Source organism: Mus musculus, chromosome X, assembly GCF_000001635.26.
Source record: "Mus musculus strain C57BL/6J chromosome X, GRCm38.p6 C57BL/6J".
Taxonomy (NCBI): Eukaryota; Metazoa; Chordata; class Mammalia; order Rodentia; family Muridae; genus Mus; species Mus musculus.
In genome coordinates this window covers 149,621,464-149,637,063 of record NC_000086.7, presented here as the reverse complement: position 1 = coordinate 149,637,063, position 15,600 = coordinate 149,621,464, and the positions used below count along the sequence as shown (strand labels likewise).

General features: G+C 39.0%; 1 protein-coding gene across 1 annotated transcript in view; it reads right to left on the bottom strand.

Moving 5' to 3' along the window:
* Positions 1-442: 442 nt before the first annotated feature.
* Gm10439 (predicted gene 10439) overlaps positions 443-15,600 on the bottom strand; it is a 42,021-nt gene continuing 26,863 nt past the window's right edge. The window contains exons 5-7 of the mRNA NM_001037716.2: positions 8,541-8,622; positions 7,685-7,734; positions 443-935 (exon numbers count right to left, since the gene is read on the bottom strand). Of these exons, the coding sequence (NP_001032805.2) occupies positions 899-935; positions 7,685-7,734; positions 8,541-8,622 (169 nt within the window). The 3' untranslated portion in view covers positions 443-898. The remainder of the gene's footprint in view (positions 936-7,684; positions 7,735-8,540; positions 8,623-15,600) is intronic.

The following is a 15,600-nucleotide window of genomic DNA, read 5'->3' as shown; positions in this document are numbered from 1 at the left end:
AGCTCTGGGGAAAAAAAGACAAAATAACAAAAAGACCCCCCAAAAAAGGTAAATTACATTTTCTTTAGTGTTTATGTTGTGTGCACATATGTGTGTGTGTCTGTGTGTGTGTGTGTGTGTGTGTGTGTGTGTGTGTACATGAAGGGTGTTAGAGGAAAATTTGTAGGAAAGAGTTCTAAGATTTGGGCAGGCTTGGTGTCAGCAGTGTTATCTCACTGACCCTAAGGCCTGCCTGGGCTCCAGTCCTAGAACTGAAACAAACAAACAAACAAACAAACAAACAAACACAAAAAAAGAAATAACAATGTTCACAACTCTTTATTGAATTTCATGTGTTTGCAAATCCAACAATAAAAGAAGTTACAAGTAGAATTCTGACAAAAGTAAGAAAAAATTATTTTGCCTTTCATGTTACAGTAAAATGGATAAGAAAAAAAAGCTTACTAGTGTAATACTCATACAGTTGAAGTCACTCACATGGATTGCTTTTGTGCATAAAACCTTCTTATCACTTGTATGGGTTCCAGAGCTTAAGGATTATGGTAAATTACACAGTTTCTCTAACATTGAAAAAAATCCCATGTATTCTGAAAATAGCTGATTTCTTAAAACAACCCCATTGAAACCAGCATTCATCTTGCTCATCTCCTTGTTCTTTTATGCAAACAGTACTAAACACTTTTTCTTCAAATAGCTTAGTATGAACAGAATCCTGACATTTAATCCTAAGAAAGTACATTAACAAGAACAGTCCAAACTCGAACATTATATGAATGTACGTATGCTCTCAAGTGTGGTTCAGTGCAATTAGCTAGCTGCCAACGCCCGAAGGAAAAGGCAGTTTAGTCTTCAGGTCTTCTCATTCTACTATTGTTCATCCTGGTTTCTCGAAGATTCCTTAGTATAGTGTATCTAGCATGGAGCGACAGGTTAGTCTGTGAAAGAGAGAAAAATTCTTTAAGTTGGGGAGCTTAACAATTTAGCAAAAACTCCTGAAATTTGATTATTAAAAATAGACTAGAGAGCACAGTTAGCCCACAATGAAATCCAGTTCTTGGAGTTGGAGGCAGGAGGGCCAGGTATTCAGTCATCCTTGCTACAATACTGAATTAGATAGAGGTCAGCCTGGGCTACCTGTGACTCAAAATTCTAAAAAAGAAAAGAAAAGAAAAAAGAAAAATGAACAAAGGAAGCAATTGAGCAGGCAAGGAGGCAGGCAGGCCTGTTGGTATTCACCTATAAATGCAGGTAATGGAAGTTTGAAATCTGATTGGGCTAAAAAGGGAGTTCAAGGTACCAGAAAAAGACAAAAGGAGCATACTGAGATGGTTTGAGAAGACTCTGGGTGGGGCTGATGTCTGTTTAAGTTTGGAGAATGTACACCAGCTCTCCTTGAGACTCCAGAATCACCGGTGGTTTGCCCGGTCCTTGGTCTAACCCTGAGGTCACTATGTACTTCACCCACAATAAACAGCAAAATCCTAGACCTTTAATGGAAGAACATATTACTACAAAGACCAAGCAGTGGTATCTTTCACTGTAGAACAAATGGCAGGCTTAATTCTACATGCTCAAATTAAAATGACTGCCCTATATTCAGGATTTACAATCTATTATGTGAGAGCAATCCTAGATACCAATGTCTTCCTATTGGTCTTACTGTACAGCTGAGGAGAGTACCTCTAAGGCTGCCTTTAGTCATACTTCATTCCAGCTTCATCTTATATACATGACCACAAAGCCAAGGTTTTTCTTCATCATTCAGACATTCCCTTTTCATCTTAAAACCCAAGTTAGAAAGGATTAGCATTGTTGTGAGATTGAGGTAGTTTGTATGTTTTCTGTTTTCCACTTATGAAACACACACACACACACACACACGTACACACACTTTATTTTTTTCTGTTTTTATAAGAAAGAGCATTTATATAAGAGTTTAAGATGTCCTTGGTCTCATGATTCTCTGAACTAGTCTGCCTTACTTATGTGTTACGTACGTCTTCCCCTAATATAATCAGAATCCTGATGGATTAGTATACTTTTCTTACGTCAGCTCATTGCTCAATGAAGAATGTTAGAAAGTTCTTTTAATTTCAATCCCTTTTAAAAGTCTTTTGCCATGTATTAATTTGCTTCTTTGCTCTAGTACATAGTCTACTAAACATGCTTGCTTTCTTTTGTGAGAATCACTCTAAGCCTGTATGCGGCTGAGCATTTAAGTATAAAGGATTATGGGTTAAATTTGTGTTTCAACAGAGGTTTGTTTGAAAATCAGTCTGGAGAGGGGGCTCAGCAGGTAGTTACCTGAGGTTATTTCCAGGCACTTACATTAGGTAGCTCACATGTGGCTGCAGCTGCAGTTCCAGGGATCAGGAAGACATGTGGACATGCACATGCACACATCCATGCTCACAGTGTGAGAGGGAGGATGATAGTGTAAATAGATCGATAGACAGGTAGCTGGATATATAGACATACTGACTGACTGAGAAAGAAACAGAGACAGACTCAGAGACAGATGCACAAAGACAGAGAGGCAGACAAAGATAATTATAAACACACGTAAAAGAGGTTGGCTTATTTTCCTAACATTTTTGTCCCTCACAAAGGCAGAGAATGGGAAAAGATTCCATGTGTATTAAGGGGGTCTCATGTTTCCTATATGTAAAAGATAACATTATTGATTTCAAGTTGACCTAAAATGAACATGGCTTCTTTAATATCTAATGAGTAAGCAATTCTGCCATTTCATCATAAGTACCCGGTCAGTCTGCACTACAACATCGAAATTTAGTCTCACTCTATTTGGGTGACATGTTAGAGTCTTAATTGTGGTGTATGTACCATCAACAAATTCAGCATCAACTTCAGGTCTCCAGCAACTGTCAATTAAGGCACAATAATTAGTAAGTCGCTATAGTGGCCTCCTATCAGATAAGCAACTTTGGGGCCTTCAACTTTGTGTCTGAAGGTCTCAGACACAAAGAGGTCTAAAAGGAGAAGGTGCAGTCAATTAATATCTATGCTCCCTGTAGAACCCATATTCTGAGTCATGGAGTATGTCTGCAGGCTTTTCCCTGCTGTTGAGAAAACTCAGGCCTCTAATGCATTGTGTGCTTTACCACTGAATTATACTCCTAACGCTAGGTATTATAATCAATTTACTTTACCTCTTTAGGTGAGTTTTCACCTGTTAGATAGGAATCCAGTTCTACTCCTTTTTAAGTGTAGTATATTTTGGAACAAAAGTAATCTAAACTTCCATAGGATGAAAATGGATTTGTGAGTGTCTTGGACTAGGATGCAGAGAACATAGGGCAAGAAAGGTCTGCATGAAGAGTGTCTCAGTAGGAGCATGGCAATTTGGAGGCAAACAGTGAAAATGTTCAAAAATTACATCAGGATGAAGACTGCACACCTCATAATCTACTAAAAGCCACAGAATTGTGTAGTCTAACTACATAATATAAAAATTGTAGCTTAGTAAAATTCATCAAAGCTGTGCCTTATAATTTTACTTCTCGGTAGGTAGAGGCAGTGTCTTAGTCAGAGTTTCTATTCCTGCATAAACATCATGAACAAGAAGCAAGCTGAAGTGAAAAAGGTTTATTTGGCTTACACTTCCATACTGCTGTTCATCACCAAGGAAGTCAGGACTGGATCTCAAGCAGGTCAGGAAGCAGGAGCTGATGCAGAGGCCATGGAGAAATATTCTTTACTGGCTTGCCTCCTCTGGCTTGCTCAGGCTGCTCTCTTATAGAACCCAAGACTACCAGCCCATAAATTGTCCCACCCAAAATGGGCCTTTCCCCCTTGATCACTAATCGAGAAAATGCCTTACAGTTGGATCTCATGGAGGCATTTCCTCAACTGAAGCTCCTTTCTCTGTGATAACTCCAGCTGTGTCAACTTAACACAAAACTAGCCAGTACAGTCAGATTGATCAGGAGCTCATGAATATCCTTGGAAACAGTGTTTGAGGACAGCCTTGTCTATGAAACCCTCTCAAAAAAAAGAACAAAAATAACAACAACAACAACAACAAAACACCAACCAACCAACCAACCAACCAACCAAACAAACAAACCAAACAACAAAGCAGTTGCTTGCTGTTATGTACGACTATACCTAACTAGTTTTCTGAGTCCTAACTTCAAAAGTGTTAACGTTTCCTTTCCTCATTTATATTACTTTTTAAATAGTGCTTAAACTCCTAAGCCTGTTCAGACAGTCTGGCCACTCTTATTCTTTCTCCGCATACTTCCCCACACAGCTGATGAGTATGTAGGCTTTCTTGGACCCTATGTTAAAAGTCAGGAGGACTTCCTTTCTTTTGCTTCTCCATCTCCCTCCTCCTGGCAGCTGCTGATTTTTGCAACTCATCTGCCCTGTCTCTATGTCATTTTTCTAACTCATAAAATGATTCTCAAAGTTAAGCAAAAAGGAAGAAAATTACAAAAATGTTAGCTGGAGTGTTGAGAGTGCAGAGAAGTGGTAGAGCACTTGCTAGCTTGAGTGAAACCGGAGTCCCATTCTTAGCATCATAAATACTCCAATGAACATGGGACCAAAAATTGAAAGTAGGAGCACATATCTAGAATCCCCTAAACCTGGAGATTGATGCAGAAGGATTTGCATTTAATGGCAGCCTGATTAGATAGAAGGTTGAAGCCATCCTATAATATCACGACCTTGAGGTCTCTCACCCAATAAAAAGACAATGGAAAAAAATGTGGTAGCACATACCAAGAATCCCTCAAACCAAGATTTGGGGCAGGAGGATCTTGACTTTAAAGGTAGCCTGGTTATACAGGAATTAGTACAAAAGCCAGTCCGGCTTCCTTTGATATTTGTTGCAAAAGGCCTCAGGTATGGCTGCTAGTGGGTCTGGTTTATGCTTTGTTATAATAGGGCTTCATGTCAGTAATCAGTACAGAAAAAAATTGAGACATTTTCTCATGTATCCAAGGCTGGAATTAATATCACTATATACATGAAGATGGCTTTGAACTTTGGATACTATTGCCTCTACCTCCTGAGTCTTGTGGTTGCAGACATAGACCAGTAAACCTGCTATTATGCATTTCTGGGTAACGAACCAAGGGAAACATACATGTTAGACATTAAAAAACTGGACTATTTCCCAGTCTAAGAAGGAAGATTTCACTGGGGAGGTAAATTAATCCCGGGGAAAAGTTTTATCATATACAGTCTCACTTTGCCATAAAACAAAAAATGTCCAAAGGCTGTGCTGCTTTTGGGATAGTTATTTTAGTTGTTATAGTCAGTAGTTCTGCATAACCAAGTTACTTTCTGTATTGTTATAAATACTGTTACTTTTAGGCCTTGAGTGGACTAAACAGTGTTTGAGGAGGGGATGAAAGTTCGATGTTAGTTCAATGTTAGTAATATTTATAAATTAGATCAATATTACATTCCTTCCTCCCCTTCCTTTACCTCTCCCTCCATCCTTGCCTCCCTCCCTTCCTTTTGCAGTGCTAGTCATGGAACTCAGCACTAAAAAATTCTACACAGGCACTCTACTGACTACTTTCATATTAGTTTCATTATAAAAATTTCCCTCCCTCCCTCCCTCCCTCCCTCCCTCCCTCCCTCCCTCCCTCCTTCCTTCCTTCCTTCCTTCCTTCCTTCCTTCCTTCCTTCCTCAATATACCACCAAGCTGTAGTGGTAGTACATGCCTTTAACCCAAGCACATGGGAGGTAGAGACAGGCATATCTTTGAATTCATAGCCAGGCTGGCCTACAGAGTGAATTCTAGGACAGTCAAGCCTACATAGAGAAACCCTGCCTCAAAACTTAATAAAAGAAAACAAAACAACAAACCAAAGAAAAAACCCACCGAACCCTTCCCCCAAATCAAAGGCCAAAGGAAAACAATACAACAATATATTCCTGGGTTAGCCTAATGCAATCTATAGGACAAAGATAGAAGTGGAAGCCAGGAAGGACAGTAAGAAGGTTGCAATTTCAGCAGAAATATGCCTTAGTTTTTTTGAAGACAGAACTGGTCTCTTACAGGAGGGAGAGAGAGGTAGTTCAGGTTTTGGTTTTAAATGAACGGACTCTGACAAGCAGCAAGATTCTGCCAAGAGCTAGAATGATCTAGGAAGTAGATACTTCCCCATAACCTTCTAGCAAGAGGGAACTCAGGGCAAAACTACAATTTCAGGCATGTGTGTCTTTAGCAGACAGCAGCCAACAAACCTGGACATGCAACCTACCAAGCTGGGAGATGATGGATAGGTCCTGTACTAAAGTGTTAAGTGAGGTAATGGTAGATGCCAGGCAGGCATGTTTTGTGGCATACTCCTCATGTGTGGGGGTGGTGAGAGGGCTACTAATGTTTTATCTCTTTAAATAACTCGAGCTTTCAAATCTGGTTGTTGAGCTACTGGTTGAGCTTAAGCCTTTAGAGAAATTTTTAGTCTGTGACTCATTTACTTCAGTTGACCCTGGGAACATTTTTTTTATATTGTACTAAATTCTCCACCTAGCGACATTTTGACAGCATTTTCATTTTGTGTTTTAACATATGATACATCATGATCTTTGATTGAGCATGTTTTCTAATATACTAGGCTCTTAAAACCGCAGGTCTGAGAATGTTTTTTCTGGAGACCAAGAACATCAGAAGAGATTTATATTTCCTGGTTTCTTAGTATCTCTTAGTCCTGCCTAGAAGCTCTGCAGGAAGAAGTGACTTGAGACTGTGAGGATGTGCCAGACACCTCATATTGGGTGCCCTACTGGACTTACAGTTGTATTTCCCTACTTATACCTCACACCATCTTTTGTCCTACGTTCTTAAACTAGTCCCCAGACTACCATTTCAATGGTCCTGTGTCGCTGGATGCACACCCTTCCTCTATAGGAACCATGCATTCTTCTAAGCTGGCCACAATAAAATGCTTCATCCTAACCCTCCCCTGCCACCCCAAGGCCCAGGAATTTCATTTTTCAAATCTGCAAGACAAGATCTAGAAATCACCTGTCTTTGGAGGATACTGAGTTTTCTTACCTGTCTAAAGCTGAGTTCATCAAGAACTGAGAAAGGCTGCACTCCCAAAGACACGACAAACATTTCCTCTATAACTTACCTGTCTGAATAATCAACCCCTTTCCACTCTTGCTCCCTGGTTGTGATTATCCTTTCCCTACTCACCAAGACTGAATCTACTGTCTACAGCTATAGAAACTGTTTAAGCAACAAATGGTAATGAGCATTCTAGCACTGTAAGAATCATACCTTCTCTGTAATTGTAGGTGTGGAAAGGCAATATGGACAGTAAAATACCCATATATATTTGTTGAAACACAAACTGTGTTTGAATATATCTTCAAGCTTTTATTGATTGTATGATTTGGGTGAAGTTAAAAGCCAAAACAACACAAAAGAAAACACCCCCTTCCTCGGCTGGAGTAGAGTTCATGCACAGTTCCGTGATATATCTTTTCACTCAATGTGTGCACGTGATGCTACAATTCGTTCCCAGTAGTGCCAGAAACAAGCAACAACCAGCACTAGTTCCTCAGTTTCAATGTATCCTTCTGTAATATGGAAATGGTAGTATCTACCCACAAAGGCCATGTGCTGATTTAATATTCAAGGCCCTTTTAAAATATTTTTCCTCTAAGCACTATACAAAGTCTGTGTAAAGTTACCTGTCCAAACTTTCATCACTCTCTTCAGCACTGCTGTAGCCGTCTTCTAGCTAAATAGAAAACATTGAGATAAACGATTGAAAATACATCCTTACTCAGTACGAGGTGATTTTTAAAAAATTCTCAATAGCAAGTCTTAGCATTTAAACAATATTCCCTTCTTTCCTTGGTTGTTAATATTCTTAACTATGGGCTTGGCCATTTTGTAAAGCTTCTGTATCTTGGTTAACCACAACAATACCCAAATCTCACCCCTATAACTAAAGTAAGTTGCTTTTCTATATTCCTGTCTCTCTTATTATTTCTACTCCCCAGTCATGGCTATTCAAGTCATAATGATCCTCTGGCATTCTGTAACTTAACATTGACTGGCTAGTCTTGCAATGGCCAAGATCCCATCAAAAGGGAAAATTTTCTGTCCCCTTCTCCCTTTCCCACCCTCTAACTACTCTTGTGTCTAAGAGGGCTTCTGGCTCTCTAATGTCTTGAACTAGAAATCTCCTCACTACACATCCTTTCCCAAATAAAGCCTGTGCTATTATAGAGTCCCTTGCTCCTGTATTTCACTTTTATTCTTACTGATCTTACAAGTGTAACATTCAATTTCTGATATTGTACACACATGCAAGAACATCCAAGGCAGTGTGCCCTTAGAGATAAATCAGTCTAAGCCTGCTTAACATGTCAGAAAACTGTAGCCCAGAAGGTGACATCCCCAAGTCACAATCATGAATACAAATAAATACTAAAATTTTGAAGAAGGAAAGAAGATCCAAAAGAAGAGCCTAGTTGAAAGAAAATAATACATGGAACCTCACAGAATTTCGAGGTAGAAAATAGAAAGTATTGTACTTACCCCTACATTCAGTTCAACTGTCTCATTTCTTCGATGTTCCTGTACCCATAAATAGTCAGTCCTTTCTCTTATTGCAGACAATCTGGTATATGTCATAAAGGGTGAAAAATTAGAAAAAAAATTTAAAATGCCTATTACTAACAGATTTCACATATGCAAATGATTTATTTAATTTCATGTATACATCATATCTGTGCTGATGCATATTCCTCTAGATACATGCAGAGTCAAGAAGAGGGCAGCATGTTTCCTCCATTATCACTTTCCAACTTGTAGGTGGGTTTCTCCTTGACAGTATACCTTGCATTTTCTTGGCTAGTTCGGAAGCTAGGAAGGCCCAGTGACTATCCTGTCTTCCCCATTTCAGCAATTGGGCTAGAGGTTTGTGTAGCATCACTGATTCATTGTGTGGATGATGGGACTTGAACTCTAGTCTCCATGCTAGTACATCAAGTGCTCTAACTCCTAAGTTGCCTCTCTAGACCCCTATTTAAAACTTCTGCATTACAAATTATTTATCTTTAGAGTATTAATATGTAATCAGTTAGAGCTGTATGCTACATTTATGAATTGTGCAAGCAAATGGATGAATACACTAAGAAATATTAGTTTGTGGATTATCTGAATCTGTAGATGTGATTGTATAACCTCAGAAACCATGAAAGTACAAGGGAACATAGTGGGAGTAGGAACTCTAGAGAGCAGTGAAATAGGACAAGGGTGCTATGAAGGGATAATAAGAAAACAGGGTTGAGATTTAACTGAAAAGGAGGAAGGAAACACAGATCAAGAAGAAAGGAACCCTAAATAACACCAAGAATGGTTAACCAAAACATCAATTTTGTTTACTTAACATACATATGTTGTGTCTGAACCTGTGCTCTGAGCAGAACATGGACACTAACTTCATACCGAGTCACACAACATCCAAAAGAAGGTCAATTCCCAGGTGTTTTAACACACATAGGATCATAGGAATTCAGGAGCTAGGTCACACCAGGATTTCAGGATCCCAAAGGCAGCTTGACTCCCAGGAGCTCTGACACACGCACAATCAAAGGAACTCAGGAGCTTGGTCACGCCAGGATTTCAGGATCCCTGAAGCACCTTGATTCCTAGGATCTATGACATCCCCAGGATCTCAGGATCTGAGGGTCTCAGGATCTCAGGATCTCAGGATCTCAGGGTCTCAGGGTCTCAGGATACAAGGATACCAGGATACTAGAGACAGCAAGAATCTGAGGAGTTCTGACACAACCAGGAACACAGAAGGGACAGGCTCATGTCCCAGAGAAAACAAGGGCAGGTAGCACTAGAGATAACCAGAGGCAAGCATAAGATCATAAGCAATAGAAACCAAGGTTACTTGACATCATCAGAACCCAACTCTCCCAACACAGCAAGTCCTGGAAACACTATCATACCAGAAAAGCAAGATTCAGATCTAAAAATCACTTCTCATGATGATGAAAGAGGACTTTAAGAAGGATATAAATTAACAGCCTTAAAGAAACACAGGAGAACACAGGTAATCAGGTAGAAGCCCTTAAAGAGGAAAGACAAAAATCCCATACAGAATTACAGGAAAACACAACCAAACAGGAGAAGGAATTGAACAAGGCCATCCAGGATCTAAAAATGAAAACAGAAACAATAAAGAAAACACAAAGGGAGGAAATGCTGGAGATAGAACACCTAGGAAAGACATCAGGAGTCATAAACACAAGTGTCAGCAAGAGATAGAAGAGAGAATGTCAGTTGCATTAAATACCATAGAAAACATTAACACTGTCAAAGAAAAAGCAAAATGCAAAAATCTCCTAACTCCAAACATACAGGAAATCCAGGACACAATGAGAAGACCAAACCTAAGGATAATAGGTATAGAAGAGAGCAAAGATTCCCATCATTGTAAATACCTTCTACAAAAGTATAGAAGAAAACTAACCTAACCTAAAGAAAGAGATGGCCATGAACATAAAAGTTGCCTACAGAACTCCAAATAGATAGGACCAGAAAAGAAATTCCTCTGGTCACATAATAATCAAAATACCAAATGCACAAAACAAAGAAAGAATATTACAAGCAGTAAGGGAAAATATCAAGTAACATAAAAGGCAGACGTAATAAGAATTACACCAGACTTCTCGCCAGAGACTATGAAAGCCAGAAGATCCTGGGCAGATGTCATATATAACCTAAGAGATCACAATGTCAGTCCAGGCTACTATACCCTGCAAAACTCTCAATTACCATAGATGAGGAAATCAAATTATTTAAATGACAAAAACAAATTTACACAGTATCTTTCCACAAATCTAGCCTTACAAAGGATAATATATGGAAAAGTCCAACACAAGGAGGGAAACTACACTCTTAGCCACATAAGCATAATTCCAATTCTAACTACTAAAATGACAGGAAGCAACAATCACTTTTCCTTACTAACTCCTTACATCAATGTACCTAATTCCTCATTAAAAACATAGACTAAGAGACTCCATAAGTAAATAGGACCCACCATTTTGCTTCATAAAGGAATCACAACTCAGTGACAAAGAAAAACTCTACTCAGAGTTAAAGGCTGAAAAGAAATTTCCAACTAAATGGTCCCAAGAAAAAAGCTGGAGTAGCCATTCTAATACTGAATACAATTGACTTTCAACAAAAAGTTATCAAAAAAGATAAGGACACTTCATACTCATCAAAGGAAAAATCTACCAAGATGAACTCTCAATTCTGAACATCTATGCTTCAAATTCAAGGGCTTCCACATTCATTAAGAAATTTTAGGATCTTGGTTATGGGATTCCACAGAAAGTAGTGTGTACAGGTGAGAGTGTGGAATACAGAAGCTAACAGCTTCTGGGACAGACGAGAGCCACAGACCTTCTGAGGCAGCACCATTTTCAGGCTCCAGACATCCGGCCACATTCCCGGCCAGAGGACAGGTGTCCGCCAGGCCTGGGAGGCCTTTGCCTCAGGATCCGTGGAAGCCATCTTGGTTCTGGGACTCTGAAGAAAGTAGTCTGTACAGGTGAGAGTGTGGACTACTGAAACTAACAGCTTCTGTGACAGGCCAAAGCAACACAGCTTCTGGGAAAGGTCCTGTTTTGGGCCTTCATCTTCAGCCAAGAGGAGGTCCAAACACCAGATAACAGTGGACTTTCCCTGTAAGAGGAGAGCTTCCCTGCAAAGACTCCTCTGACCACTGAAACTCAGAGGAGAGAGCTAGTCTCCCAGGTCTGCTGATAGAGGGTAACAAAATCACCAGAGGAACAATCTCTAAATGGCAAAAGGTAAACATAAGAATCTTACTAAAAGAAACCAAGACCACTCACCATCATCAGAACCCAGCACTCCCACTTTGCTCAGTCCAGGGCACCCCAACACACCAGAAAAGCTAGACCGAGATTAAAAGCATATCTCATGATGATGGTAGAGGACATCAAGAAGGACTTTAATAACTCACTTAAAGAAATACAGGAGAACACTGCTAAACAGGTAGAAGACATAAAAGAAGAAGCACAAAAATCCCTTAAAGAATTGCATGAAAACACAACCAAACAGGTGATGGAATTGAATAAAACCATCCAAGAACTAAAAAGGGAAGTAGACACAATAAAGAAAACCCAAAGTGAGGTAACACTGGAGATAGAAACCCTAGGAAAGAAATCTGGAACCATAGATGCGAGCATCAGCAACAGAATACAAGAGATGGAAGAGAGAATCTCAGGTGCAGAAGATTCCATAGAGAACATCGGCACAAGAATCAAAGAAAATGGAAAATGCAAAAAGATCCTAACTCAAAACATCCAGGAAATCCAGGACACAATGAGAAGACCAAACCTACAGATAATAGGAGTGGATGAGAATGAAGATTTTCAACTTAAAGGACCGGCAAATATCTTCAACAAAATTATAGAAGAAAACTTCCCAAATCTAAAGAAATAGATGCCCATGAACATACATGCAGAACTCCAACTAGACTGGACCAGAAAATAAATTCCTCCTGACACATAATAATCAGAACAACAAATGCACTAAATAAAGATAGAATAATGAAAGCAGTAAGGGAAAAGGTCAAGTAAAATATAAAGATGGGCCTATCAGAATTAAACCAGATTTTTCACCAGAGAATATGAAAGCCAGAAGAGCCTGGACAGATGTTATACAGACACCAAGAGAACACAAATTCCAGCCCAGGCTACTATGCCCATCCAAATTCTCAATTACCATAGATGGAGAAACCAAAGTATTCCACGATAAAAGAAAAATTCACACATTACCTTTCCACAAATCCATCCCTTCAAAGGATAATAACAGAAAAAAAAACAATACAAGGAAGGAAACCACGCCCTAGAAAAAGCAAGAAGGTCAACAAACCTAAAAGAAGACAGCCACAAGAACAGAATGCTAACTTTGACAACAAAAATAATAGGAAGCAACAATTACTTTTCCTTAATATCTCTTAATATCAATGGACTCAACTCCCCAATAAAAAGACATAGATTAACAAACTGGCTACACAAACAAAACCCAACATTTTGCTGCTTACAGGAAAGTCATCTCAGGGAAAAAGATAGACACTACCTCAGAACGAAAGGCTGGAAAAGAATTTTCCAAGCAAAAGGTATGAAGAAACAAGCTGGAGTAGTCATTCTAATATCTAATAAAATCGACTTCCAACAGAAAGTCATCAAAAAAGACAAGGAGGGGCACTTCATACTCATCAAAGGAAAAATCCTCCAAGAGGAACTATCAATTCTGCATATCTATGCTCCAAATAAAAGGGCAGCCACATTTATTAAAGAAATTTTACTAAATCTCAAAGCACACATTGCACCTCACACAGTAATAGTGGGAGATTTCAACACACCACTTTCACCAATGGACAGATCATGGAAACAGAAACTGAACAGGGACACAGTGAAACTAACAGAAGTTATGAAACAAATGGATCTGACAAATATCTACCGAACATTTCATCGTAAAACAAAACGATATACCTTCTTCTCATCACCTCATGTGACCTTCTCCACAATTGAACACATAATTGGTCACAAAACAAGTTTCAACATGTACAAAAACATTGAAATTGCCCAATGCATCCTATCAGATCACCATGGACTAAGGCTGATCTTCAATAAAAAAATAAATAGTAGAAAGCCAACTTTCACGTGGAAACTGAACAACACTCTTCTCAATGACACCTTGGTCAAGGAAGGAATAAAGAAAGTAATTATGGACTTTTTGAAGTATATTGAAAATGAAGTCACAACATAACCAAACTTATGGAACACAATGAAAGCATTTCTAAGAGGAAAACTTATAGCTCTCCCACAATACCTCTCCTCGGCATATATGCAGAAGATGTTCCAACCGGTAAGAAGGACACATGGTCCACTATGTTCATAGCAGCCTTACTTATAATAGACAGAAGCTGGAAAGAACCTAGATGCCCCTCAACAGAGGAATGGATACAGAAAATGTGGTACATTAACACAATGGAGTACTACTCAGCTATTAAAAAGAACGAATTTATGAAATTCTTAGGGAAATGGATGGACCTGGAGGGCATTATTGTGAGTGAGATAACTCAATCGCAAAAGAACTCACATGATATATACTCACTGATAAGTGGATATTAGCCCAGAAACTTAGAATATCCAAGATATAAGATACAATTTGCAAAACACATGAAGCTTGGGGAGAACGAAGACCAAGGTATGTATACTTTGCCCCTTCTTGGAATTGGGAGCAAGGCACCCATAGAAGTAGCTACAGAGAAAGATTTTGGAGCTGAGACGAAAGAATGCACCATCTAGAGGCTGCCATACCCGGGGATCCATCCCATAATCAGCCTCCAAACGCTGACACCATTGCATACAATAGCAAGATTTTGCTGAAAGGACCCTGATATAGCTGTCTCTTGTGAGAATATTCTGGGGCCTATAAAAACACAGAAGTGGATGCTCACAGTCACCTACTGGATGGATCACAGGGCCCCCAATAGAGGAGCTGGAGGAAGTACCCAGGAAGCTGGGGGATCTGCAACACTATAGTTGGAACAACATATGAACTAACCAGAACCCCTCAGAGCTCGTGTCTCTAGCTGCATATGTATCAGAAGGTGGCCTGGTTGGCCATCCGTGGAAAGAGAGGCCCATTGGTCCTGCAGACTTTATATGCCTCAGTACAGGGGAGTGCCAGGGCCAAGAGGTGGGAGTGGGTGGGTGGGGGAGGGTGTGGGGGACTTTTGGGATAGCATTGGAAATATAAATGAAATAAATACCCAATAATAAAAAATAAATAAAATAAAATATTATGTATACTGATGAGCTGGAAAAAAATAAATTCCATAAGTGAAAGTATGAATCTACACAGTGCAGGCCAATAGCCATAATATTCCTTATATTTTGAAAGTTTGAAGAAGTATGTAAATACTAGAAACTCACAATTGAAGGTATACTACTCAGTCAGCTTTAAAAATGTGCAACATTAAGGAGGTAAGAGAAAAATCAATAAGGAAGTTGTCTCAGTCCCTAAATTCCTTCATTGTGTCATTGTAGATAGTCCCTATTTAGACTTCTATGTAAACAAACCATGAAAATATTTTGCTGTTTGTATCAGACACTATCCTCTTATCAAAATGTTTTGAAGATGTTTTAATGCTGGTATTCCATGATACCATTATTTAAAAAGATTGATATCCATGTTAGTAACAATTGATAGTACTTTCTTAGGGTCATGGTATATTAGGTTTTGAGTCCTTATTCTAGAGGTAACTGTGAAATTACCATGTGAAAAAGAAAGAAAGAAAGAAAGAAAGAAAGAAAGAAAGAAAGAAAGAAAGAAAGAAGGAAGGAAGGAAGGAAGGAAGGAAGGAAGGAAGGAAGGAAGGGAGGGAGGGAAGAAAGAGAGAGAGAGAGAGAGAGAGAGAAAGAAAGAAAGAAAGAAAGAGAGAAAGAAAGAAAGAAAGAAAAAGAGACATAACAACAGAAACTGTAAAAATCAAAAAAATAATCAGATCCTACTTCAAAAGCCTATATACAACTAA